General features: G+C 27.9%; 1 protein-coding gene across 4 annotated transcripts in view; it reads right to left on the minus strand.

The window, feature by feature from the left end:
- Positions 1 to 265: 265 nt before the first annotated feature.
- The window catches only part of LOC143222223 (sodium/potassium-transporting ATPase subunit alpha-like), a 77,226-nt gene continuing 52,139 nt past the window's right edge, over positions 266 to 25,352 (minus strand). For 2 of the 4 annotated variants that reach the window (XM_076448372.1, XM_076448404.1), the window contains 5 exons: positions 11,379 to 11,473; positions 9,647 to 9,821; positions 9,356 to 9,486; positions 7,180 to 7,281; positions 266 to 2,490 (listed from right to left, as the gene is read on the minus strand). In XM_076448372.1, the coding sequence (XP_076304487.1) occupies positions 2,370 to 2,490; positions 7,180 to 7,281; positions 9,356 to 9,486; positions 9,647 to 9,821; positions 11,379 to 11,473 (624 nt within the window). In that variant the 3' untranslated portion in view covers positions 266 to 2,369. The remainder of the gene's footprint in view (positions 2,491 to 7,179; positions 7,282 to 9,355; positions 9,487 to 9,646; positions 9,822 to 11,378; positions 11,474 to 25,352) is intronic. The other 2 variants (XM_076448394.1, XM_076448384.1) reach the window with 2 other exon arrangements.

Below are 25,352 nucleotides of genomic sequence, written 5' to 3' on the forward strand. Positions count from 1 at the left end.
CTAATTTAGCAGTGTAAGACTAGAGGGAGGACAGCTAATCATCACCACCCACCGCCAACTCTTGGGCTGCTCTTTTACTAATGAATAGTGGGATTGACCGTCATACTATAACGCTCCCCACGGCTGAAAGGACGAGCATGTTTGGTTCGACCGTGATTCGAATATATATATATATATATATATTCCAAAATAAGTTATGGTTCTTTAAACAAACAAGAAAAATTCACTGACAAACTTTGTGTAAATTAAAAATAAGTTCAAAACAGTTGAGGAATTATTTTTTATTGAGTAACTTCGCATTACATATTATTCTCCATAACTATACATTAGTAATTAATAATATTTTGATTATTACTATATGCACTCATAAAGAACCATTATTACACTCTCTCAGAGTAAGCACTTAATAGGACCTAGCCCGTCCTTTTGTGACGTCATTATTAAACATCTTTGTACACAAAACATGTGCAGCAACAGAAGGCGTCTTGTTACACCTGAAATGGAAATGATAGCTTCTCAGCTGTGTGTGTATGTGTGTGTGTGTAATAAAATTTGTCTAAATCTATGAAATACAACAATAGCGTTTTCTTTATGTTAAACAATACAAAATTTGAAATGTTACCTTTGTTGGTATGATGTCAAATACAAAATAAAACCTTATATTTGAGGACCGTACAACTATATCCACATTTATTCACTAAATGTTTCATTTAGGCTTAGGCTAAATCGACGTATCTCAAAAATAAACAAACAAAAACAACAATACGTGGCTAAAACTCAAATAAATTCATCATTGAAAATAATCAACACAAAAACAAACTTTTAATAACACGAATGATCCCCAAATACACATTAATAATATTTAATATAATTTCCAATTGGACTACACAAATAAAAATAACAAAAGGAATGCTAAAATGCATCATTCTTTTTTATTATTTTCAAAATACTATTTTATTTGTATTTATTGAAATTATATAAAACTATTTTCATATTAAGAACGTGTTTAAATAATTCATATTGAGATATTGAGTCTTCAGTGAAGTCAACTCTTATTGTTTATAGCAGCTAAAATTACGGGTATATTTAAGTTGCTTAGTTGTTATCAACTGCATTAATTAGTTTTCAATTCTGAGAACAGTCACGCTGAAATACTGTATCCAAAAATTATAACAAATAATTATTAGTTGTCGTTTTACATTATTCTGTTACTTCTAAGAATCCTGAAATCATATGAAATCTAACATGTTCAAAACTTAGAAATCATGATAATGGTCACTACACCAATAAAATGGCAGTTACTACACTTGTAAACAACAAGGTATAAACAGTTATTGACCACTAATAAGTAGAATATTCATCGTGAACTAACGTTTATATAGCATATGAGAACATGGTAAACAAATATATCATGACTGTGGCAGGATAAGAGTGGATAATTTCACTGACCAATCTCCAGTCGCTTCTCTGAAGCCACACGGTTAATACTACGAATGAATGGTTAAATCTAACTGTGATCTCAATGTTTTTAAATTGTATACATATTGTACGAAACTTCCGGAACACCTTTGACGTCAGGTCCTCCAAGCCAACAACACATTTTGAGAGCTATATTTTTATACCTTTAATTTTATATATATATATTATTAATCTCTTGCCTATTCTATACCTACATTCTATATATAAATGGATTCTATAGAATCGTGTATATGTGAATTTTTATAACATAGTGCATGTCTACCGAAGTTAAGGAAGTAAAAACAAAAATCGAATTATTATTATTAGAACTGGTGCTCTAATATTGATGAAGATGGTGCACAAATCAATGTGCAAAAAAAACAAAAAACACGTGATTTTCACGTTCAACAAAACCACATATAAATATTACGTCACATAAACCTTAACTGACAACTTAAGAGTAAAGATTTATATTTTACAGTGAAATCATACAGACACAACAAAACAAGGCTTATGTTTTAAGATATACACAGAAGTGTGAGTAGATAAAAATTTTAATAAAAAAACACTTTTTTTCAAAAGTTTAACAATGTAACGAGAAAGGAAACTGTCGAATGGGGTGCTAATGTAACCTTACTTACCGCCCACCTACCGTCCATATCTACACAACTAACCTACTTGCTTTCTAATAAACCTGGTTAACTTTGCCTAAATAAATACGTGAAAAAAAGAAAAAACCTCCAAACTTCTTGAAGTTCGAAAAAAAGGACCCGTGGCCATTGTTATAAGATCTGTCTGACTATGGTCGTATGGATAAAGCAGTACAGAGAGCTATATCCCCCTTGACTAACAAGGGGAGAGAAAGAGATATAGAGAGAACAGTGACAAAGGTCTTTTGTGGGGGCATCTCCTCAGTAATATGTTTCGTATTCCATCCAACCACCAGGACTTCTTCGCAGAATAACACGGCGGATTTCATCATAAATGAAGATAAGTAGAGAGAAAGGAATTGCGGGAAGCCACCAGTTAATTCTGGATAAAATATAAATACATTTAATGAGCAAATAACATTTGTTAGACACTGAAAATAAGGAGTAAACACTTGTTCGATACTATAAGTAAACAATTACAATTTGTATGTTATAAACAAGGAGTAAACACTTGTTCGATACTATAAGTAAACAATTACAATTTGTATGTTATAAACAAGGAGTAAACACTTGTTCGATACTATAAGTAAACAATGACTATTTGTATGTTATAAATAAGGAGTAAACACTTGTTCGATACTATAAGTAAACAATGATTAGTTGTATGTTATAAACAAGGAGTAAACACTTGTTCGATACTATAAGTAAACAATGACTATTTGTATGTTATATACAAGGAGTAAACACTTGTTCGATACTATAAGTAAACAATGACTATTTGTATGTTATAAACAAGGAGTAAACACTTGTTCGATACTATAAGTAAACAATGACTATTTGTATGTTATAAATAAGGAGTAAACACTTGTTCGATACTATAAGTAAACAATGACTATTTGTATGTTATATACAAGGAGTAAACACTTGTTCGATACTATAAGTAAACAATGACTATTTGTATGTTATAAATAAGGAGTAAACACTTGTTCGATACTATAAGTAAACAATGACTATTTGTATGTTATAAATAAGGAGTAAACACTTGTTCGATACTATAAGTAAACAATGACTATTTGTATGTTATATACAAGGAGTAAACACTTGTTCGATACTATAAGTAAACAATGACTATTTGTATGTTATATACAAGGAGTAAACACTTGTTCGATACTATAAGTAAACAATGACTATTTGTATGTTATATACAAGGAGTAAACACTTGTTCGATACTATAAGTAAACAATTACAATTTGTATGTTATAAATAAGGAGTAAACACTTGTTCGATACTATAAGTAAACAATGACTATTTGTATGTTATAAATAAGGAGTAAACACTTGTTCGATACTATAAGTAAACAATGACTATTTGTATGTTATATACAAGGAGTAAACACTTGTTCGATACTATAAGTAAACAATGACTATTTGTATGTTATAAATAAGGAGTAAACACTTGTTCGATACTATAAGTAAACAATGACTATTTGTATGTTATAAATAAGGAGTAAACACTTGTTCGATACTATAAGTAAACAATGACTATTTGTATGTTATAAATAAGGAGTAAACACTTGTTCGATACTATAAGTAAACAATGACTATTTGTATGTTATATACAAGGAGTAAACACTTGTTCGATACTATAAGTAAACAATGACTATTTGTATGTTATAAATAAGGAGTAAACACTTGTTCGATACTATAAGTAAACAATGACTATTTGTATGTTATAAACAAGGAGTAAACACTTGTTCGATACTATAAGTAAACAATGACTATTTGTATGTTATAAATAAGGAGTAAACACTTGTTCGATACTATAAGTAAACAATGACTATTTGTATGTTATAAATAAGGAGTAAACACTTGTTCGATACTATAAGTAAACAATGACTATTTGTATGTTATAAATAAGGAGTGAATAATTTATTTTACTCAGTAACTTAACAATGAATACTCATCCACTATAAAAATGTGACAGAAAGTAAACTTACACGAATATCCACCATAATTATCCACTATAAAAATGTGACACAAAGTAAACTTACACGAATATCCACCATAATTATCCACTATAAAAATGTGACACAAAGTAAACTTACACGAATATCCACCATAATTATCCACTATAAAAATGCGACAGAAAGTAAACTTACACGAATACCCACCATAATTATCCACTATAAAAATGTGACACAAAGTAAACTTACACGAATATCCACCATAATTATCCACTATAAAAATGCGACAGAAAGTAAACTTACACGAATACCCACCATAATTATCCACTATAAAAATGTGACACAAAGTAAACTTACACAAATACTTACCATAATTATCCACTATAAAAATGTGACACAAAGTAAACTTACACGAATATCCACCATAATTATTCACTATAAAAATGTTATACAAAGTAAACTTACACGAATACCCACCATAATTATCCACTATAAAAATGTGACACAAATTAAACTTACACGAATACTCACTATAATTATGCACTATAAAAATGTGACACAAAGTAAACTTACACAAATATCCACAACTATATAGTTACTCGTTTCAATGAAAGTATTTTTATTTTATTTTTGTTGCAAATACAGGTAGTGTTCCAACTTCTAAAATTATATGATTTGTAGCTTTAAAAATCCCTTCGCGGAATAGCAGTGTTAATTAGGATTTACAAGGCTAAAATCAGGGGTTCGATTACCCACGTTGTGGCTTTGCTATAAGAAAAGACACTCTAATTTAAAAACCAGGAGACAATCGTTGTAGATTGGTGGTTAGTTTGTAGTGTAAAGTGTATGCTCTCGTTTGTTTCTAAGGTTACAGTTTCATTTAGTCTTGAATAGAGAGAGAGAGTGTGCATAGGTGTCACAATAGCTGGAAGTAATAGGGCGTTTTAAAACTAAACCATTTTATTTAGTTAGTATTGTAAGGCTTGAAGTAACATTTATACCGCTTATTTTGAACACATATGAATCTAGATCTTCAGGTCAAAGGTGATGGTGTGTCACGGTAACTGACCACCAAGTGTCATATTTGAAATATGTATTAATATCTCAATCATATCCTCACCATTACTTTGAAAAATTACTTTCAATTATCTTTTAAATAAAGGGTGAATTTTTCTGTGTTAGGTTGAGGTCCCAGAGAAATCCGCTGCTAGGAGGCGTGCATGTTAGATGGAGTCACTGTCACTACCACTGTCATTGTTAAATGGTTGAACAGTGGGAGTAAAATCTCCATCAACACTGTTGTATTTGCAGCTAATACATGGACAGACTCTGAAACTTGTCATATCACCTGGAAGATACCCACAACAGAGTTCACGAGTTCATTCATGTTGTTAAAATACTCGTATTAAGCAAAGTGATATAATCCAATGTCTCAGCAAGAGAGCAAAAAACATTTTCCGATAAGTCATCCATCGAAGCAGAACGCCAAAAGATCGTAGAGAGTTTTAAACAGAATGGTTACACCACTTCCTTCATCAAAAACTCCTTGAAGAAAACCACAACAGAAAGGAAAGATCACAAAGTTACCACCATTTACCTTCCATACCTACAAAATTTCAGTGAAAAACTCAAACGCATAGCCAAAAAATTCAACATAGAAGTCCAGTGGAAATTCTACAATACTTTAAGGTCCATTCTTGTAAAAAAACAAACAGCGACCTACCAAAGAGTATCTCAAAAACGTCATCTGTAAAATTCCGTTTCCTGCAACGATACATACATTGGAGAAACGTGAAGAAAACTTTTGAAAATAATAAAAGAACATAAAGATAGTACAATATTCATGAAAACACAAAATTCAGCCATTGCAGAGTACGTGACGTCAACTGGACACAGAATAAATTGGGAGAAAACTGGAATCATTGACACAGACAAATTCTGGAAGACACGAAAAATCAAAGAATCATTTTATGTTAACACTATTAAACCTTCACTTAACAGAGATTCTGGTTTAGAGGTGAGTAACCTGTGGTTATCATTGGTTGAATCTAGAAGAAATCTGTCCTCCAATCAGAAACAGTATTAATCCAACCAATCACAACACGTTCTCCATAGTCCACCAGTACACTATAAAAGACCGTCAACACCTACACGCACACTGACTTGAAGACGAAAGGCGGAAGACTTTCGAAACGTCGTCCTCTACACTTGCAGTTGCTGTCCATTTTACGAAGTTTCATCATGAATACTCTGTCTAAACAATTTATCAAAGACTTCAACCAGATGTCTTGTGTTTACATTTGATAATAACATTCTGGCGCACAGCAAAGCTGAAATCAAATGCAAGGTGCAATAATGGTGAATTAAAGTTGCAATGAGAATCCATTCTATTTTTTTCACAGCTATAGTCGTATTTTGTACAATCAACAAGAATCGTGATTATGGAGGCCAACCATCACTATCCTTTGTGGTTACTTTTATCTCTACGAAAACATACTGAGGCACGTGAGAGTAAACAGTGACAGATAGCTCAACTTCAACACCAACATTTAATACCAAAGGTTCCAATGCACTAATATTTGTAATAGAAAATCAGAATGAATATCACCTGATTAGGCACTGCCAAGCTTTGTCCCTTCTATTATCGATAATGTACTGTTTATTGTTTGTATGAATGCTACAAAATTGATAAGACTGAAAAGATACAAACAATTGTTTAAGAGAACAACCTATACAAATCTTCCTATAAAACTTATGCGTAGTTTCTAATTTATCTTATGAGGACACATTGTGGTACAAGAATTCTGGTTAATCTTACCTTTGTGTTCTAGTACAGAATACACACACATTTCTACAGAACTTGTGGTACAAAATACATTTGACTTCAGTGCAACAAATGTTATTGCTCGCCTTACCAAAGTGTTGTGGCACAACTTACATATTTTTTTAAAGTTAGCTTACATTATTAAATACAGTAATGCATTACTTAAGTAGTTATGCTAAAGAAAGTTTGAGTGGCATTTCAGTAATAAGAAAGACAAAGTTAAAAACAACAACAACAAACAGACATACAAGAGATCTTCAATGTGCAATAGAAATTATACTTACTTTAATGGATACATGCGAATACCTTTGTCCATTCCAGGACAATAAGACAGAAAGGCTGCTAATGCTGTCTCAAACACCAGACCAAAGTTCAACACATGATTCCTGTGAAGGAATGATCAGTTGTTTTATGTATATATCAAAACCGGATTCAAACCAAAACCAAACACCAACCTTAAATTGTAATTGGTCGAAACACTCTATGTCTGTATAAAATATCGATGAATTAAATACATTAACAACTTAGTTATCAAATGTATATATTTACTTAAATCTGATGTTAACTAATAATAAATTATTTTCGTTCATTAAAATTGATATACCTTGGTGTATACAAATAGCGTTTTTTCCCCTTAAAATTTATGTCAATTAGTAAGACATATGAAGTTGTTTTTTTAATAACCTGATGGATACAACTGAAGATATTTTTATCATTGAGCTGAAACAAGTAAATTAACCTTAGTTTAAGCCCAACAGTGAATATATTTTCTCGTATATTAATACTAATAACTAAGCCACTACCGGCAATTTTGTTTTTGTTTTACTGTATTTAACTATATAATGATAAAAATCCAAATATTTGTTATTAAACTATGTATAATACAGCAACATGTGCTTACTTACTATAGGGTGTAATTTAATTGTATAACTAACTAGATGTGAGTGGTCAATCGGCAGGTGTTCCTGGAACTATCTAATAAAGTAATGTTGTAGCTTTTCTCTGAGTATTCATATAAAAACATGCGATCCAGGTTCGAGACTGTTTTACAATATGGAAATTCTAACTTTACTTGCATCTTAAAACTGTCAGTCAATAATTTCATATAGTTATTTTACCTTAGAGCTGTTAGTTTGAATAACATTTTGTAACTCACATAATAACCTGATAAGTGTGTCTGGTCTACACACATTGTGCTGGTGAACTGGCTGTCATGACAAGAAAAACAGGTTTACAGGGGTAGAAGATGAGATATTTATTGTACTACATCCTACCATTGTATCTATCTATCGATATTTATTGTACTACATCCTACCATTGTATCTATCTATCGATATTTATTGTACTACATCCTACCATTGTATCTATCTATCGATATTTATTGTACTACATCCTACCATTGTATCTATCTATCGATATTTATTGTACTACATCCTACCATTGTATCTATCTATCGATATTTATTGTACTACATCCTACCATTGTATCTATCTATCGATATTTATTGTACTACATCCTACCATTGTATCTATCTATCGATATTTATTGTACTACATCCTACCATTGTATCTATCTATCGATATTTATTGTACTACATCCTACCATTGTATCTATCTATCGATATTTATTGTACTACATCCTACCATTGTCGTTGTACTATCTACCATTGTATCTATCTATCGATATTTATTGTACTACATCCTACCATTGTATCTATCTATCGATATTTATTGTACTACATCCTACCATTGTACCTATCGATATTTATTGTACTACATCCTACCATTGTATCTATCGATCGATATTTTTGTACTACATCCTACCATTGTATCTATCTATCGATATTTATTGTACTACATCCTACCATTGTATCTATCTATCGATATTTATTGTACTACATCCTACCATTGTATCTATCTATCGATATTTATTGTACTACATCCTACCATTGTATCTATCTATCGATATTTATTGTACTACATCCTACCATTGTATCTATTATTTATTGTACTACATCCTACCATTGTATCTATCTATCGATATTTATTGTACTACATCCTACCATTGTATCTATCTATCGATATTTATTGTACTACATCCTACCATTCTATCTATCGATATTTATTGTACTACATCCTATCATTGTATCTATCTATCGATATTTATTGTACTACATCCTACCATTGTATCTATCTATCGTACTATTTACCATGTATACATCCTATTGTATCTATCTATCGATATTTATTGTACTACATCCTACCATTGTATCTATCTATCGATATTTATTGTACTACATCCTACCATTGTATCTATCTATCGATATTTATTGTACTACATCCTACCATTGTATCTATCTATCGCTACTGAATGAAATGGAATGCTAGATTGTGTTTTAAATCAATATTTTACTGCCCGTCTATTTACGTGTAATTTAATACAATGGAACTCGTGGCTTACTTCATTCCTTGGTGAAGAATAGAATTTCTTCGTGTTTTACAGATGATCAGGTCGGCCCATTGGACAATAACGATCGAAGCAAAGAAGGCAGTGTGGCACGTGTATTCCAGAATCTTACGGTCATGGTAAGTCTACGGAAAAACACGGAAATACAGCTTTAAAATACGGGGAACGCGTTAATACGAAATCATTATCACAACTGAGCTTTGTTTAATGTTTCCTCTACCACAGACTTACATCAACAAGAAACTGATAATTAATTAATTAATTCGAGTCATGACTACGCCATACCCATTCTTGATTGTACGAATCAGTCAGGTCATTCACGGCTTTCGAGTCCCACTTTTTACGAATTCCAATCAGTCTTGATGGCCAAAATCCGTTCTCAGCCATGATAATGAAATACACAAAAAATCCGGCCGCTGCTTGGATCATTCCAATCTGCCCGTAAGCTATGGAAATAAGCCTATAATAACATAGTGATCGTGATGTTAGCGAAGAGTATAGGAAACAGACAGACGTGTGTGAATGTTAGTACAATATGAACTAATACGATTTTAACAACAGAAGCGAAATACTGTTAATCTTATTTTTAATTAATGTTAACTACGGCTTTATGGATTTACAACGATAAAATCTAGGGTTCGATTCCTCGTGATGAAAGGAACGTAAATTGCCCGTCGTGTGACTTTGATTATGTAACTTATATCGATAATTTAGATACTTTTTGCAACAAACATAAACGTATTTTTTATCTGATTTTTTAAGCGCAAAACTATACACCTTGAGTAGCGAACCCAGAAGTTTACCGTTATAAGCTTACCATTGAGTTATTGAGAGGCCATATTGTTTTGTAAATCTAAATATTTCTAAAAAAAACATTATTAAAATCATAACTGAACTATTAACCAGTGATTATTTGATGTTGTTTCCCTAAAGTTAAAAGATTTTGTGCGATGCGCTGGCTACGCCTAAAATTCACACTATTGGATTAATCAGCCTATGCGCAGTAGATACACGCATGCGTGAAAACACCTATTCATGAAGCAGTTATTAAAATTTTACAATGGGCACAACAATACCAGTTTTAGATTGTTGATTGTGAACACTTTGATGTCATTAGTATTAATCTGTGAATTTCATCTTGGTTTCGTTATTATGAAATAATTCTAGAAAGCAAGTTTTACCTGTTAACTACAACAGACCAGTTTTAATAACTTGCATTAGTTTTGGTGATTTGAACGACCTCGTCTAACAAATGTCTGCAGACAGTGAAACGTATGGGACGTTGCGGGCTTCAGTTCCACCATTTACTTTCTGTCTTTATTAAATTATGGGGATATCTAACGAAGCTTCACAGATGTTATGCCCCTACCGAGATACATTACACAATATTCGTAACATATTTGTTGATGCAATGTAGTTCATGTGCTAATAATTATATATCATACGGTGGCATTTGACCCCTTGTATATTTGGGTGGACGATTCTAAACGGCTCGGCATGGCCAGGTGGGTTAAGGCGTTCGACTCGTAATCTGAGGGTCGAGGGTTCGAATCCCGCTCGCACCAAACATGCTCGCCCTTTCAGCCTTTGGGGCGTTATAATGTTACGGTAAATCCCACTATTCGTTAGTAAAAGAGTAGGACAAGAGTTGGCGGAGGGTGGTGATGACTAGCTGCCTTCCCTCTAGTCTTACGCTACTAAATTAGAGACTACTAGCGCAGATAGCCCCTCGAATAGCTTTGCGCGAAATGCAAAAAACAACAACAAACGATTCTAAACGTGTGCTGCCCTCTATCTGTAGAGAGGATATTTATTCTTAACCTGGTGTATGAATTGAGGTTTCAGTGCTAAATCTTACACGGTTTCTTTATTGCTCAAAATGTTCTTTTGAAAAGACAAAGCAAGTCATGTGTTACCTGTTCATCATTCACTGAGACGGATTTGTTTTATACTGCTAACTGGGCTTACCCGGTCGAGACGTAGAGATTTCGAGGACTTTGGTTCATTACTCACTTACCTTTCATTTACAAGCTTATCTTTCAATGGATCTCTTGGTTGGCGTTTCATAATGTCACTTTCTGGTTTTTCATAAGCAAGAGAGATGGCGGGAACCTAGAGGGTTGTGTAATATACTAGTGATATGGTGATAAACCAGTAACGACAACAATATGTGCAGGGTAAAATAATTAGTCTTTCAGGTAAGGATAAACCAAGATAAACTGAAACTAAACTCTAAATATATTGGATTATTTCAGTCCCTAAATTAGATAGTCAACGCATTCTCTGTAAACTCAAGCTTGAAAAGTCAGGTCAAATGGTTACTGTTAATCGAGTTTTATCATTATTCAAATGATACGTTAATCCAAATTAATAACGCAGTACGTGTTGAAATATTAGAATATCTGAACGTAGAATACATATCCTTATCAGCATTGTACAGGCCCGGCATGGCCAAGCGTGTCGAGGCGTGCGACTCGTAATATTTCTGGTTGTTAAGTTTAAAAAAAATCTCACTATTTCTTTCTGTTAAGTTTTAAAAATTTGTCACTATTTCTGTCTGTTAAGTTTTAAAAAATTCTCACTATTTCTTTCTGTTAAGTTTTAAGAATTGTCACTATTTCTGTTTGTTAAGTTTTAAAAATTCTCACTATTTCTTTCTGTTAAATTTTAAGAGTTACTACTATTTCTCTCTGTTTAGTTTTAAAAAAAATGTCACTGTATGATGAGATTTTAAAAAAATTGCCACTATTTCTGTCTGTTAAGTTTTAAAAAATTTGCCACTATTTCTGTCTGTTAAGTTTTAAAAAATTTTCACTATTTCTGTCTGTTAAGTTTTAAAAAATTGTAACCATTTCTGTCTGTTAAGTTTTAAAAAATTGTCACTATTTCTTTCTGTTAAGTTTTAAACAATTCTCACCATTTCTGCTGTTAAATTTTAAAAATTGTCACTATTTCTGTTTGTTAAGTTTTAAAATTTGTCACTATTTCTTCTGTTAAATTTTAAAATTGTCACTATTTCTCTCTGTTAAGTTTTAAAAAAATGTCACTATTTCTTTCTGTTAACTTTTAAGAATTGTCACCATTTCTTTCTGTTAAGCTTTAATAAATTGTCACTATTTCTTTCTGTTAAGTTTTAAGAATTGTCACTATTTCTTTCTGTTAAGTTTTAAAAAATTGTCACTATTTCTGTCTGTTAAGTTTTAAAAAATTGTCACTATTTCTTTCTGTTAAGTTTTAAACAATTCTCACCATTTCTGCTGTTAAATTTTAAAAATTGTCACTATTTCTGTCTGTTAAGTTTTAAAAATTTGTCACTATTTCTGTCTGTCAAATTTTAAAAATTGTCACTATTTCCGTTTGTTAAGTTTTAAAAAAATTCTCACTATTTCTTTCTGTTAAGTTTTAAGAATTGTCAGTATTTCTGTCTCTTAAGTTTTAAAAAATTCTCACTATTTCTTTCTGTTAAATTTTAAGAGTTACTACTATTTCTCTCTGTTTAGTTTTAAAAAATTGTCACTATTTCTGTCTGTTAAGTTTTAAAAATTGTCACTATTTCTGTCTGTTAAGTTTTAAAAAATTGTCACTATTTCTGTCTGTTAAGTTTTAAAAAATTGTCACTATTTCTGTCTGTTAAGTTTTAAAAAATTGTAACTATTTCTGTCTGTTAAGTTTTAAAAAATTGTCACTATTTCTGTCTGTTAAGTTTTAAAAAATTGTCACTGTCTGTTAAGTTTAAAAATTATCACTTTCTGTCTGTTAAGTTTTAAAATTGTCACTATTTCTGTCTGTTAAGTTTTAAAAATTTGTCACTATTTCTGTCTGTCAAATTTTAAAAATTGTCACTATTTCCGTTTGTTAAGTTTTAAAAAAATTCTCACTATTTCTTTCTGTTAAGTTTTAAGAATTGTCAGTATTTCTGTCTGTTAAGTTTTAAAAAATTGTCACTATTTCTGTCTGTTAAGTTTTAAGAATTGTCACTATTTCTTTCTGTTAAGTTTTAAAAAATTGTCACTATTTCTTTCTGTTAAGTTTTAAGAATTGTCACTATTTCTTTCTGTTAAGTTTTAAGAATTGTCACTATTTCTGTCTGTTAAGTTTTAAAAAATTGTCACTATTTCTTTCTGTTAAGTGTTAAAAAATTCTCACTATTTCTGTCTGTTAAGTTTTAAAAAAATTCTCACTATTTTTTTCTGTTAAGTTTTAAGAATTGTCAGTATTTCTGTCTGTTAAGTTTTAAAAAATTCTCACTATTTCTCTCTGTTTAGTTTTAAAAAAATGTCACTGTATGATGAGTTTTAAAAAATTGTCACTATTTCTGTCTGTTAAGTTTTAAAAAATTCTCACAATTTCTGTCTGTTAAGTTTTAAAAATTGTCACTATTTCTGTCTGTTAAGTTTTAAGAATTGTCACTATTTCTTTCTGTTAAGTTTTAAGAATTGTCACTATTTCTGTCTGTTAAGTTTTAAAAAATTGTAACCATTTCTGTCTGTTAAGTTTTAAAAAATTGTCACTATTTCTTTCTGTTAAGTTTTAAGAATTGTCACTATTTCTGTCTGTTAAGTTTTAAAAAATTCTCACTATTTCTTTCTGTTAAGTTTTAAAAGTTACTACTATTTCTCTCTGTTTAGTTTTAAAAAAATGTCACTGTATGATGAGATTTTAAAAAATTTGCCACTATTTCTGTCTGTTAAGTTTTAAGAAATGTCACGATTTCTGTTTGTTAAGTTTTAAAAATTGTCACTATTTCTTTCTGTTAAGTTTTAAGAATTGTCACTATTTCTGTCTGTTAAGTTTTAAAAAATTCTCACTATTTCCGTCTGTTAAGTTTTAAAAAAATTGCCACTATTTCTGTCTGTTAACTTTTAAAACATTGTCACTATTTCTGTCTGTTAAGTTTTAAAATATTGTAACCATTTATGTCTGTTAAGTTTTAAAAAATTGTCACTATTTCTTTCTGTTAAATTTTAAAAATTGTCACTATTTCTGTCTGTTAAGTTTTAAAAAATTATCACAATTTCTTTCTGTTAAGTTTTAAGAGTTACCAGTATTTCTCTCTGTTTAGTTTTAAAAAACTGTCACTCTACGTTGAGATTTTAAAAAATTTGCCACTATTTCTGTCTGTTAAGTTTTAAAACATTGTCACTATTTCTGTCTGTTAAGTTTTAAAAATTCTCACTATTTCTGTCTGTTAAGTTTTAAAACATTGTCACTATTTCTTTCTGTTAAGTTTCAAAAAATTGTCACTATTTCTTTCTGTTAAATTTTAAAAAATGTAACTATTTCTGGCTGTTAAGTGTTAAAAATTCTCACTATTTCTGTCTGTTAAGTGTTAAAAATTGCTAATATTTCTGCCTGTTAAGTTTCAAAAAATTATCACAACGTCTGTCTGTTAAGTTTCAAAAATTGTCACTATTTCTGTTTGTTAAGTTTTAAAAATTGTGACTATTTCTGGCTATTAAGTGTTAAAAATTCTCACTATTTCTGTCTGTTAAGTTTTAAAAATGTCACTATTTCTGTTTGTTAAGTTTTAAAAATTTTTCACTATTTTTGTCTGTTAAGTTTTAAAAAAATTTTGCCACTCTTTCTGTCTGTTAAGTTTTAAAAATTCTTACTATTTCTGTCTGTTAAGTTTTAAAACATTGTCACTGTTTCTGTCTGTTAAGTTTTACAAAATTGTCACTATTTCTTTCTGTTATGTTTTACAAAATTGTCACTATTTCTTTCTGTTAAGTTTTAAAAAATTGTCACTATTTCTTTCTGTTAAGTTTGAAAAAAATGTCACTATTTCTGGCTGTTAAGTGTTAAAAATTCTCACTATTTCTGTCTGTTAAGTGTTAAAAATTGTCACTTTTTCCTCCTGTTAAGTTTCAAAAAATTATCACTACGTCTGTCTGTTAAGTTTCAAAAAATTTTCACTATTTCTGTTTGTTAAGTTTCAAGAATTGTCACTATTTCTGTCTGTTAAGAAAACTTTTCACTATTTCTTTCTGTTAAGTTTCAAAAATTGTCACTATTTCTTTCTGTTAAGTTTTAAAATTGTCACTATTTCTTTCTGTTATGTTTTAAAAATTGTCACTATTTCTGTTTGTTAAGTTTTAAAAAATTTGCCACTATTTCTGTCTGTTAAGTTTTAAAAATTGTAACCATTTCTGTCTGTTAAGTTTTATAAAATTATCCTATATTTCTTTCTGTTAAGTTTTAAACAATTCTCACCATTTCTGTTTGTTAAATTTTAAAAAATTGTCACTATTTCTGTCTGTTAAGTTTTAAAAATTGTCACTATTTCTTTCTGTTAAGTTTTAAGAATTGTAACAATTTCTGTTTGTTAAGTTTTAAAAAATTCTCACTATTTCTTTCTGTTTTAAGTTTTAAGAGTTACCATTATTTCTCTCTGTTTAGTTTTAAAAAATTCTGTCACTGTATGTTGAGTGTTTAAAAATTTGCCACTATTTCTGTCTGTTAAGTTTTAAAACATTTGTCACTATTTCTGTCTGTTAAGTTTAAAAAAATTTTCCACTATTTCTGTCTGTTAAGTTTTAAAATATTCTCACTATTTCTGTCTGTTAAGTTTTAACAAATTCTCACTATTTCTGTCTGTTAAGTTTTAAAAATTCTCACTATTTCTGTCTGTTAAGTTTTAAAACATTGTCACTGATTCTGTCTGTTAAGTTTTACAAAATTGTCACTATTTCTTTCTGTTAAGTTTCAAAAAATTGTCACTATTTCTTTCTGTTAAGTTTGAAAAAATGTCACTATTTCTGGCTGTTAAGTGTTAAAAATTCTCACTATTTCTGTCTGTTAAGTGTTAAAAATTGTCACTATTTCTGCCTGTTAAGTTTCAACAAATTCTCACTATTTCTGTCTGTTAAGTTTTAAAAATTTTCACTATTTCTGTTTGTTAAGTTTCAAAAATTGTCACTATTTCTGTCTGTTAAATTTTAAAAAATTCTCACTATTTCTTTCTGCCAAGTTTCAAGAATTGTCAGTATTTCTTTCTGTTAACTTTTAAAAACTTTTCATTATTTCTTTCTGTTATGTTTTAAAAATTGTCAGTATTTCTGTTTGTTAAGTTTTAAAAAATTTTCACTATTTTTGTCTGTTAAGTTTTAAAAAATTTGCCACTATTTCTGTCTGTTAAGTTTAAAACATTGAAACTATTTCTGGCTTTTAAGTTTTAAAAAATTGTAACCATTTCTGTCTGTTAAGTTTTAAAAAATTGTCACTATTTCTTTCTGTTAAATTTTAAAAATTGTCACTATTTCTGTCTGTTAAGTTTTAAAAAATTCTCACTATTTCTTTCTGTTAAGTTTTAAGAGTTACCACTATTTCTCTCTGTTTAGTTTTAAAAAATTGTCACTATTTCTGTCTGTTAAGTTTTAAAAAATTGTCACTATTTCTGTCTGTTAAGTTTTAAAAAATTGTCACTATTTCTGTCTGTTAAGTTTTAAAAAATTGTAACCATTTCTGCCTGTTAAGTTTTAAAAAATTGTCACTAATTGTGTTTGTTAAGTTTTAAAAAATTCTCACTATTTCTTTCTGTTAAGTTTTAAAATTGTCACTATTTCTGTTTGTTAAGTTTTAAACAATTCTCACTATTTCTTTCTGTTAAGTTTTAAGAGTTACCACTATTTCTCTCTGTTTAGTTTTAAAAAAATGTCACTGTATGTTGAGATTTTAAAAAATTTGCTATTTATTTCTGTCTGTTAAGTTTTAAAATTTGCCACTATTTCTGTCTGTTAAGTTTTAAAACATTGTCACTATTTCTGTCTGTTAAGTTTTAAAATTCTCACTATTTCTTTCTGTTAAGTTTTACAAAATTGTCACTATTTCTTTCTGTTAAATTTTAAAAAATTGTCACTATTTCTTTCTGTTAAGTTTCAAAAAATTGTCACTATTTCTTTCTGTTAAGTTTTAAAAAATGTCACTATTTCTGGCTGTTAAGTGTTAAAAATTCTCACTATTTCTGTCTGTTAAGTGTTAAAAATTGTCACTATTTCCGCCTGTTAAGTTTCAAAAAATTATCACTATTTCTGTCTGTTAAGTTTAAAAAATTTTCACTATTTCTGTTTGTTAAGTTTCAAGAATTGTCACTATTTCTGTCTGTTAAATTTTAAAAAATTCTCACTATTTATTTCTGTCAAGTTTCAAAAATTGTCAGTATTTCTTTCTGTTAAGTTTTAAAAACTTTTCACTATTTCTTTCTGTTATGTTTTAAAAATTGTCACTATTTCTGTTTGTTAAGTTTTAAAAAATTTGCCACTATTTCTGTCTGTTAAGTTTTAAAAATTGTAACCATTTCTGTCTGTTAAGTTTTATAAAATTATCCTATATTTCTTTCTGTTAAGTTTTAAACAATTCTCACCATTTCTGTTTGTTAAATTTTAAAAAATTGTCACTATTTCTGTCTGTTAAATTTTAAAAATTGTCACTATTTCTGTTTGTTAAGTTTTAAAAAATTCTCACTATTTCTTTCTGTTAAATTTTAAGAATTGTAACTATTTCTGTTTGTTAAGTTTTAAAAAATTCTCACTATTTCTTTCTGTTAAGTTTTAAGAGTTACCATTATTTCTCTCTGTTTAGTTTTAAAAACTGTCACTGTATATTGAGATTTTAAAAAAATTTGCCACTATTTCTGTCTGTTAAGTTTTAAAACATTTGCCACTATTTCTGTCTGTTAAGTTTTAAAAAATTTGTCACTATTTCTGTCTGTTAAGTTTAAAAAATTGTCACTATTTCTGTCTGTTAAGTTTTAAAAATTCTCACTATTTCTGTCTGTTAAGTTTTAAAACATTGTCACTGTTTCTGTCTGTTAAGTTTTACAAAATTGTCACTATTTCTTTCTGTTAAGTTTCAAAAAATTGTCACTATTTCTTTCTGTTAAGTTTGAAAAAATGTCACTATTTCTGGCTGTTAAGTGTTAAAAATTCTCACTATTTCTGTCTGTTAAGTTTTAAAAAATTTGTCACTATTTCTGTCTGTTAAGTTTAAAAATTGAAACTATTTCTGTCTGTTAAGTTTCAAAAATTGTCACTATTTCTGTCTGTTAAGTTTTAAAAAATTGTCACTATTTCTTTCTGTTAAGTTTTAAAAATTGTCACTATTTCTGTTTGTTAAGTTTTAAAAAAATTTGCCACTATTTCTGTCTGTTAAGTTTTAAAAATTGTAACCATTTCTGTCTGTTAAGTTTTAAAAATTGTAACCATTTCTGTCTGTTAAGTTTTATAAAATTATCCTATATTTCTTTCTGTTAAGTTTTAAACAATTCTCACCATTTCTGTTTGTTAAATTTTAAAAATTGTCACTATTTCTGTCTGTTAAGTTTTAAAAAATTGTCACTATTTCTGTCTGTTAAATTTTAAAAATTGTCACTATTTCTGTTTGTTAAGTTTTAAAAAATTCTCACTATTTCTTTCTGTTAAATTTTAAGAATTGTAACAATTTCTGTTTGTTAAGTTTTAAAAAATTCTCACTATTTCTTTCTGTTCAGTTTTAAGAGTTACCATTATTTCTCTCTGTTTAGTTTTAAAAGACTGTCACTGTATGTTGAGATTTTAAAAATTTTGCCACTATTTCTGTCTGTTAAGTTTTAAAACATTTGCCACTATTTCTGTCTATTAAGTTTTAAAAAATTTGCCACTATTTCTGTCTGTTAAGTTTTAAAACATTCTCACTATTTCTTTCTGTTAAGTTTTAACAAATTCTCACTATTTCTGTCTGTTAAGTTTTAAAACATTGTCACTGATTCTGTCTGTTAAGTTTTACAAAATTGTCACTATTTCTTTCTGTTAAGTTTCAAAAAATTGTCACTATTTCTTTCTGTTAAGTTTGAAAAAATGTCACTATTTCTGGCTGTTAAGTGGTAAAAATTCTCACTATTTCTGTCTGTTAAGTGTTAAAAATTGTCACTATTTCTGCCTGTTAAGTTTCAAAAAATTATCACTACGTCTGTCTGTTAAGTTTAAAAAAATTGTCACTATTTCTGTTTGTTAAGTTTCAAGAATTGTCACTATTTCTGTCTGTTAAATTTTAAAAAATTCTCACTATTTCTTTCTGTCAAGTTTCAAGAATTGTCAGTATTTCTTTCTGTTAACTTTTAAAAACTTTTCATTATTTTCTTCTGTTATGTTTTAAAAATTGTCACTATTTCTGTTTGTTAAGTTTTAAAAAATTTTCACTATTTTTGTCTGTTAAGTTTTAAAAAATTTGCCACTATTTCTGTCTTTTAAGTTTAAAACATTGAAACTATTTCTGGCTTTTAAGTTTTAAAAAATTGTAACCATTTCTGTCTGTTAAATTTTAAAAAATTCTAACTATTTCATTCTGTCAAATTTCAAGAATTGTCAGTATTTCTTTCTGTTAAGTTTTAAAAACTTTTCACTATTTCTTTCTGTTAAGTTTTAAAAATTGACACAATTTCTGTTTGTTAAGTTTTAAAAAATTTTCACTATTTTTGCTGTTAAGTTTTAAGAATCGTCATTATTTCTGTCTGTTAAGTTTTAAAAAAATTGTCACAATTTCTGTCTCTTACCTTTTAAGAATTGTCACTATTTCTTTCTGTTAAGTTTTAAGAATTGTCACTATTTCTTTGTGTTAAGTTTTAAAAAATTCTCACTATTTCTTTCTGTTAAGTTTTAAAAAATTGTCACAATTTCTGTCTGTTAAGTTTTAAAAAATTCTCACTATTTCTTTCTGTTAAGTTTTAAAAATTGTCACTATTTCTTTCTGTTAAGTTTTAAAAAATTGTCACTATTTCTTTCTGTTAAGTTTAAAAAAACTGTCACTTTCTTTCCTGTAAGTGTTAAAAAATTCTCACTATTTCTGTCTGTTAAGTTTTAAAAAATTCTCACTATTTCTTTCTGTTCAGTGTTAAGAGTTACCATTATTTCTCTCTGTTTAGTTTTAAAAAACTGTCACTGTATGTTGAGATTATAAAAAATTTGCCACTATTTCTGTCTGTTAAGTTTTAAGAGTTACCACTATTTCTCTCTGTTTAGTTTTAAAAAAATGTCACTGTATGTTGAGATTTTAAAAAATTTGCCACTTTTTCTGTCTGTTAAGTTTTAAAAATTCTTACTATTTCTGTCTGTTAAGTTTTAAAACATTGTCACTGTTTCTGTCTGTTAAGTTTTACAAAATTGTCACTATTTCTTTCTGTTAAGTTTTAAAAATTGTCACTATTTCTTTCTGTTAAGTTTTAAAAAAATGTCACTATTTCTGGCTGTTAAGTTTTAAAAATTCTCACTATTTCTGTCTGTTAAGTGTTAAAAATTGTCACTATTTCCGCCTGTTAAGTTTCAAAAAATTATTTACTACGTCTGTCTGTTAAGTTTAAAAAATTTTCACTATTTCTGTTTGTTAAGTTTCAAGAATTGTCACTATTTCTGTCTGTTAAGTTTTAAAAAATTGTCACTATTTCTTTCTGTTAAGTTTCAAGAATTGTCAGTATTTCTTTCTGTTAAGTTTTAAAAACTTTTCACTATTTCTTTCTGTTAAATTTTAAAATTGTCACTATTTCTGTTTGTTAAGTTTTAAAAAATTTGCCACTATTTCTGTCTGTTAAGTTTTAAAAATTGTAACCATTTCTGTCTGTTAAGTTTTATAAAATTATCCTATATTTCTTTCTGTTAAGTTTTAAACAATTCTCACCATTTCTGTTTGTTAAATTTTAAAAAATGTCACTATTTCTGTCTGTTAAGTTTTAAAAAATTGTCACTATTTCTGTCTGTTAAATTTTAAAAATTGTCACTATTTCTGTTTGTTAAGTTTTAAAAAATTCTCACTATTTCTTTCTGTTAAATTTTAAGAATTGTAACAATTTCTCTTTGTTAAGTTTTAAAAAATTCTCACTATTTCTTTCTGTTCAGTTTTAAGAGTTACCATTATTTCTCTCTGTTTAGTTTTAAAAGACTGTCACTGTATGTTGAGATTTTAAAAATTTTGCCACTATTTCTGTCTGTTAAGTTTTAAAACATTTGCCACTATTTCTGTCTATTAAGTTTTAAAAAATTTGCCACTATTTCTGTCTGTTAAGTTTTAAAACATTCTCACTATTTCTGTCTGTTAAGTTTTAACAAATTCTCACTATTTCTGTCTGTTAAGTTTTAAAACATTGTCACTGATTCTGTCTGTTAAGTTTTACAAAATTGTCACTATTTCTTTCTGTTAAGTTTCAAAAAATTGTCACTATTTCTTTCTGTTAAGTTTGAAAAAATGTCACTATTTCTGGCTGTTAAGTGTTAAAAATTCTCACTATTTCTGTCTGTTAAGTGTTAAAAATTGTCACTATTTCTGCCTGTTAAGTTTTAACAAATTCTCACTATTTCTGTCTGTTAAGTTTTAAAACATTGTCACTGATTCTGTCTGTTAAGTTTTACAAAATTGTCACTATTTCTTTCTGTTAAGTTTCAAAAAATTGTCACTATTTCTTTCTGTTAAGTTTGAAAAAATGTCACTATTTCTGGCTGTTAAGTGTTAAAAAAATTGTCACTATTTCTGCCTGTTAAGTTTCAAAAAATTATCACTACGTCTGTCTGTTAAGTTTCAAAAAATTGTCACTATTTCTGTTTGTTAAGTTTCAAGAATTGTCACTATTTCTGTCTGTTAAATTTTAAAAAATTCTCACTATTTCTTTCTGTCAAGTTTCAAGAATTGTCAGTATTTCTTTCTGTTAACTTTTAAAAACTTTTCATTATTTCTTTCTGTTATGTTTTAAAAATTGTCACTATTTCTGTTTGTTAAGTTTTAAAAAATTTTCACTATTTTTGTCTGTTAAGTTTTAAAAAATTTGCCACTATTTCTGTCTGTTAAGTTTAAAACATTGAAACTATTTCTGGCTTTTAAGTTTTAAAAAAATTGTAACCATTTCTGTCTGTTAAGTTTTAAAAAATTGTCACTATTTCTTTCTGTTAAATTTTAAAAATTGTCACTATTTCTGTCTGTTAAGTTTTAAAAAATTCTCACTATTTCTTTCTGTTAAGTTTTAAGAGTTACCACTATTTCTCTCTGTTTAGTTTTAAAAACTGTCACTGTATGTTGAGATTTTAAAAAATTTGCCACTATTTCTGTCTGTTAAGTTTTAAAAAATTTGCCACTATTTCTGTCTGTTAAGTTTTAAAAAATTGTCACTATTTCTGTCTGTTACGTTTTAAAATATTGTAACCATTTCTGCCTGTTAAGTTTTAAAAAATTGTCACTAATTGTGTTTGTTAAGTTTTAAAAAATTCTCACTATTTCTTTCTGTTAAGTTTTAAGAGTTACCACTATTTCTCTCTGTTTAGTTTTAAAAAAATGTCACTGTATGTTGAGATTTTAAAAAATTTGCCTCTATTTCTGTCTGTTAAGTTTTAAAAATTCTTACTATTTCTGTCTGTTAAGTTTTAAAACATTGTCACTGTTTCTGTCTGTTAAGTTTTAAAAATTGCCACTATTTCTTTCTGTTAAGTTTTACAAAATTGTCACTATTTCTTTCTGTTAAATTTTAAAAAATTGTCACTATTTCTTTCTGTTAAGTTTCAAAAAATTGTCACTATTTCTTTCTGTTAAGTTTTAAAAATGTCACTATTTCTGTTGTTAAGTGTTAAAATTCTCACTATTTCTGTCTGTTAAGTTTTAAAATTGTCACTATTTCTGTCTGTTAAGTTTTAAAAAATTATCACTATTTCTGTCTGTTAAGTTTAAAAAACTATTTCACTATTTCTGTTTGTTAAGTTTCAAAATTGTCACTATTTCTGTCTGTTAAGTTTTAAAAAATTCTCACTATTTCTTTCTGTTAAGTTTCAAAATTGTCACTATTTCTGCCTGTTAAGTTTTAAAAACTTTTCACTATTTCTTTCTGTTATGTTTTAAAAATTGTCACTATTTCTGTTTGTTAAGTTTTAAAAAATTTGCCACTATTTCTGTCTGTTAAGTTTTAAAAATTGTAACCATTTCTGTCTGTTAAGTTTTATAAAATTATCCTATATTTCTTTCTGTTAAGTTTTAAAAATTCTCACTATTTCTGTTTGTTAAATTTTAAAAAATTGTCACTATTTCTGTCTGTTAAATTTTAAAATTGTCACTATTTCTGTTTGTTAAGTTTTAAAAAATTCTCACTATTTCTTTCTGTTAAGTTTTAAAAAATTCTCAATTGTGTTAAATTTTACTTGTAACAATTTCTGTTTGTTAAGTTTTAAAAAATTCTCACTATTTCTTTCTGTTCAGTTTTAAGAGTTACCATTATTTCTCTCTGTTTAGTTTTAAAAGACTGTCACTGTATGTTGAGATTTTAAAAATTTTGCCACTATTTCTGTCTGTTAAGTTTTAAAACATTTGCCACTATTTCTGTCTGTTAAGTTTTAAAAAATTTTCCACTATTTCTGTCTGTTAAGTTTTAAAATATTCTCACTATTTCTGTCTGTTAAGTTTTAACAAATTCTCACTATTTCTGTCTGTTAAGTTTTAAAAATTCTCACTATTTCTGTCTGTTAAGTTTTAAAACATTGTCACTGATTCTGTCTGTTAAGTTTTACAAAATTGTCACTATTTCTTTCTGTTAAGTTTCAAAAAATTGTCACTATTTCTTTCTGTTAAGTTTGAAAAAATGTCACTATTTCTGGCTGTTAAGTGTTAAAAATTCTCACTATTTCTGTCTGTTAAGTTTTAAAAATTGTCACTATTTCTGTCTTTTAAGTTTAAAACATTGAAACTATTTCTGTCTGTTAAGTTTTAAAAATTGTCACTATTTCTGTCTGTTAAGTTTTAAAAAATTCTCACTATTTCTTTCTGTTAAATTTCAAAATTGTCACTATTTCTTTCTGTTAAGTTTTAAAAAATTTTCACTATTTCTTTCTGTTAAGTTTTAAAATTGTCACTATTTCTGTTTGTTAAGTTTTAAAAAATTTTCACTATTTTTGTCTGTTAAGTTTTAAAAATTGTCACTATTTCTGTCTGTTAAGTTTTAAAAAATTGTCACTATTTCTGTCTGTTAAGTTTTAAAAATTCTCACTATTTCTGTCTGTTAAGTTTTAAAACATTGTCACTATTTCTGTCTGTTAAGTTTTAAAAAATTGTCACTATTTCTTTCTGTTAAGTTTTAAAAAATTGTCACTATTTCTTTCTGTTAAGTTTTAAAAAATGTCACTATTTCTGTCTGTTAAGTTTTAAAAATTCTCACTATTTCTGTCTGTTAAGTTTTAAAATTGTCACTATTTCTGTCTGTTAAGTTTTAAAAATTATCACTATTTCTGTCTGTTAAGTTTTAAAAATTGTCACTATTTCTGTTTGTTAAGTTTCAAAAATTGTCACTATTTCTGTCTGTTAAATTTTAAAAATTCTCACTATTTCTTTCTGTTAAGTTTTAAAAATTGTCACTATTTCTTTCTGTTAAGTTTTAAAAACTTTTCATTATTTTCTTCTGTTATGTTTTAAAAATTGTCACTATTTCTGTTTGTTAAGTTTTAAAAAATTTCACTATTTTTTGTCTGTTAAGTTTTAAAAATTTGTCACTATTTCTGTCTGTTAAGTTTAAAACATTGAAACTATTTCTGTCTTTTAAGTTTTAAAAAATTGTCACTATTTCTGTCTGTTAAGTTTTAAAAATTGTCACTATTTCTTTCTGTTAAGTTTTAAAAAATTGTCACTATTTCTGTTTCTTAAGTTTTAAAAAATTTGCCACTATTTCTGTCTGTTAAGTTTTAAAAATTGTAACCATTTCTGTCTGTTAAGTTTTAAAAATTGTAACCATTTCTGTCTGTTAAGTTTTATAAAATTATCCTATATTTCTTTCTGTTAAGTTTTAAAAAATTGTCACTATTTCTGTTTGTTAAGTTTTAAAAATTGTCACTATTTCTGTCTGTTAAGTTTTAAAAAATTGTCACTATTTCTGTCTGTTAAGTTTTAAAAATTGTCACTATTTCTGTTTGTTAAGTTTTAAAAAATTCTCACTATTTCTTTCTGTTAAATTTTAAGAATTGTCACTATTTCTGTTTGTTAAGTTTTAAAAAATTCTCACTAT

The sequence above is a fragment of the Tachypleus tridentatus genome, chromosome 1, assembly GCF_004210375.1.
Source record: "Tachypleus tridentatus isolate NWPU-2018 chromosome 1, ASM421037v1, whole genome shotgun sequence".
Taxonomy (NCBI): Eukaryota; Metazoa; Arthropoda; class Merostomata; order Xiphosura; family Limulidae; genus Tachypleus; species Tachypleus tridentatus.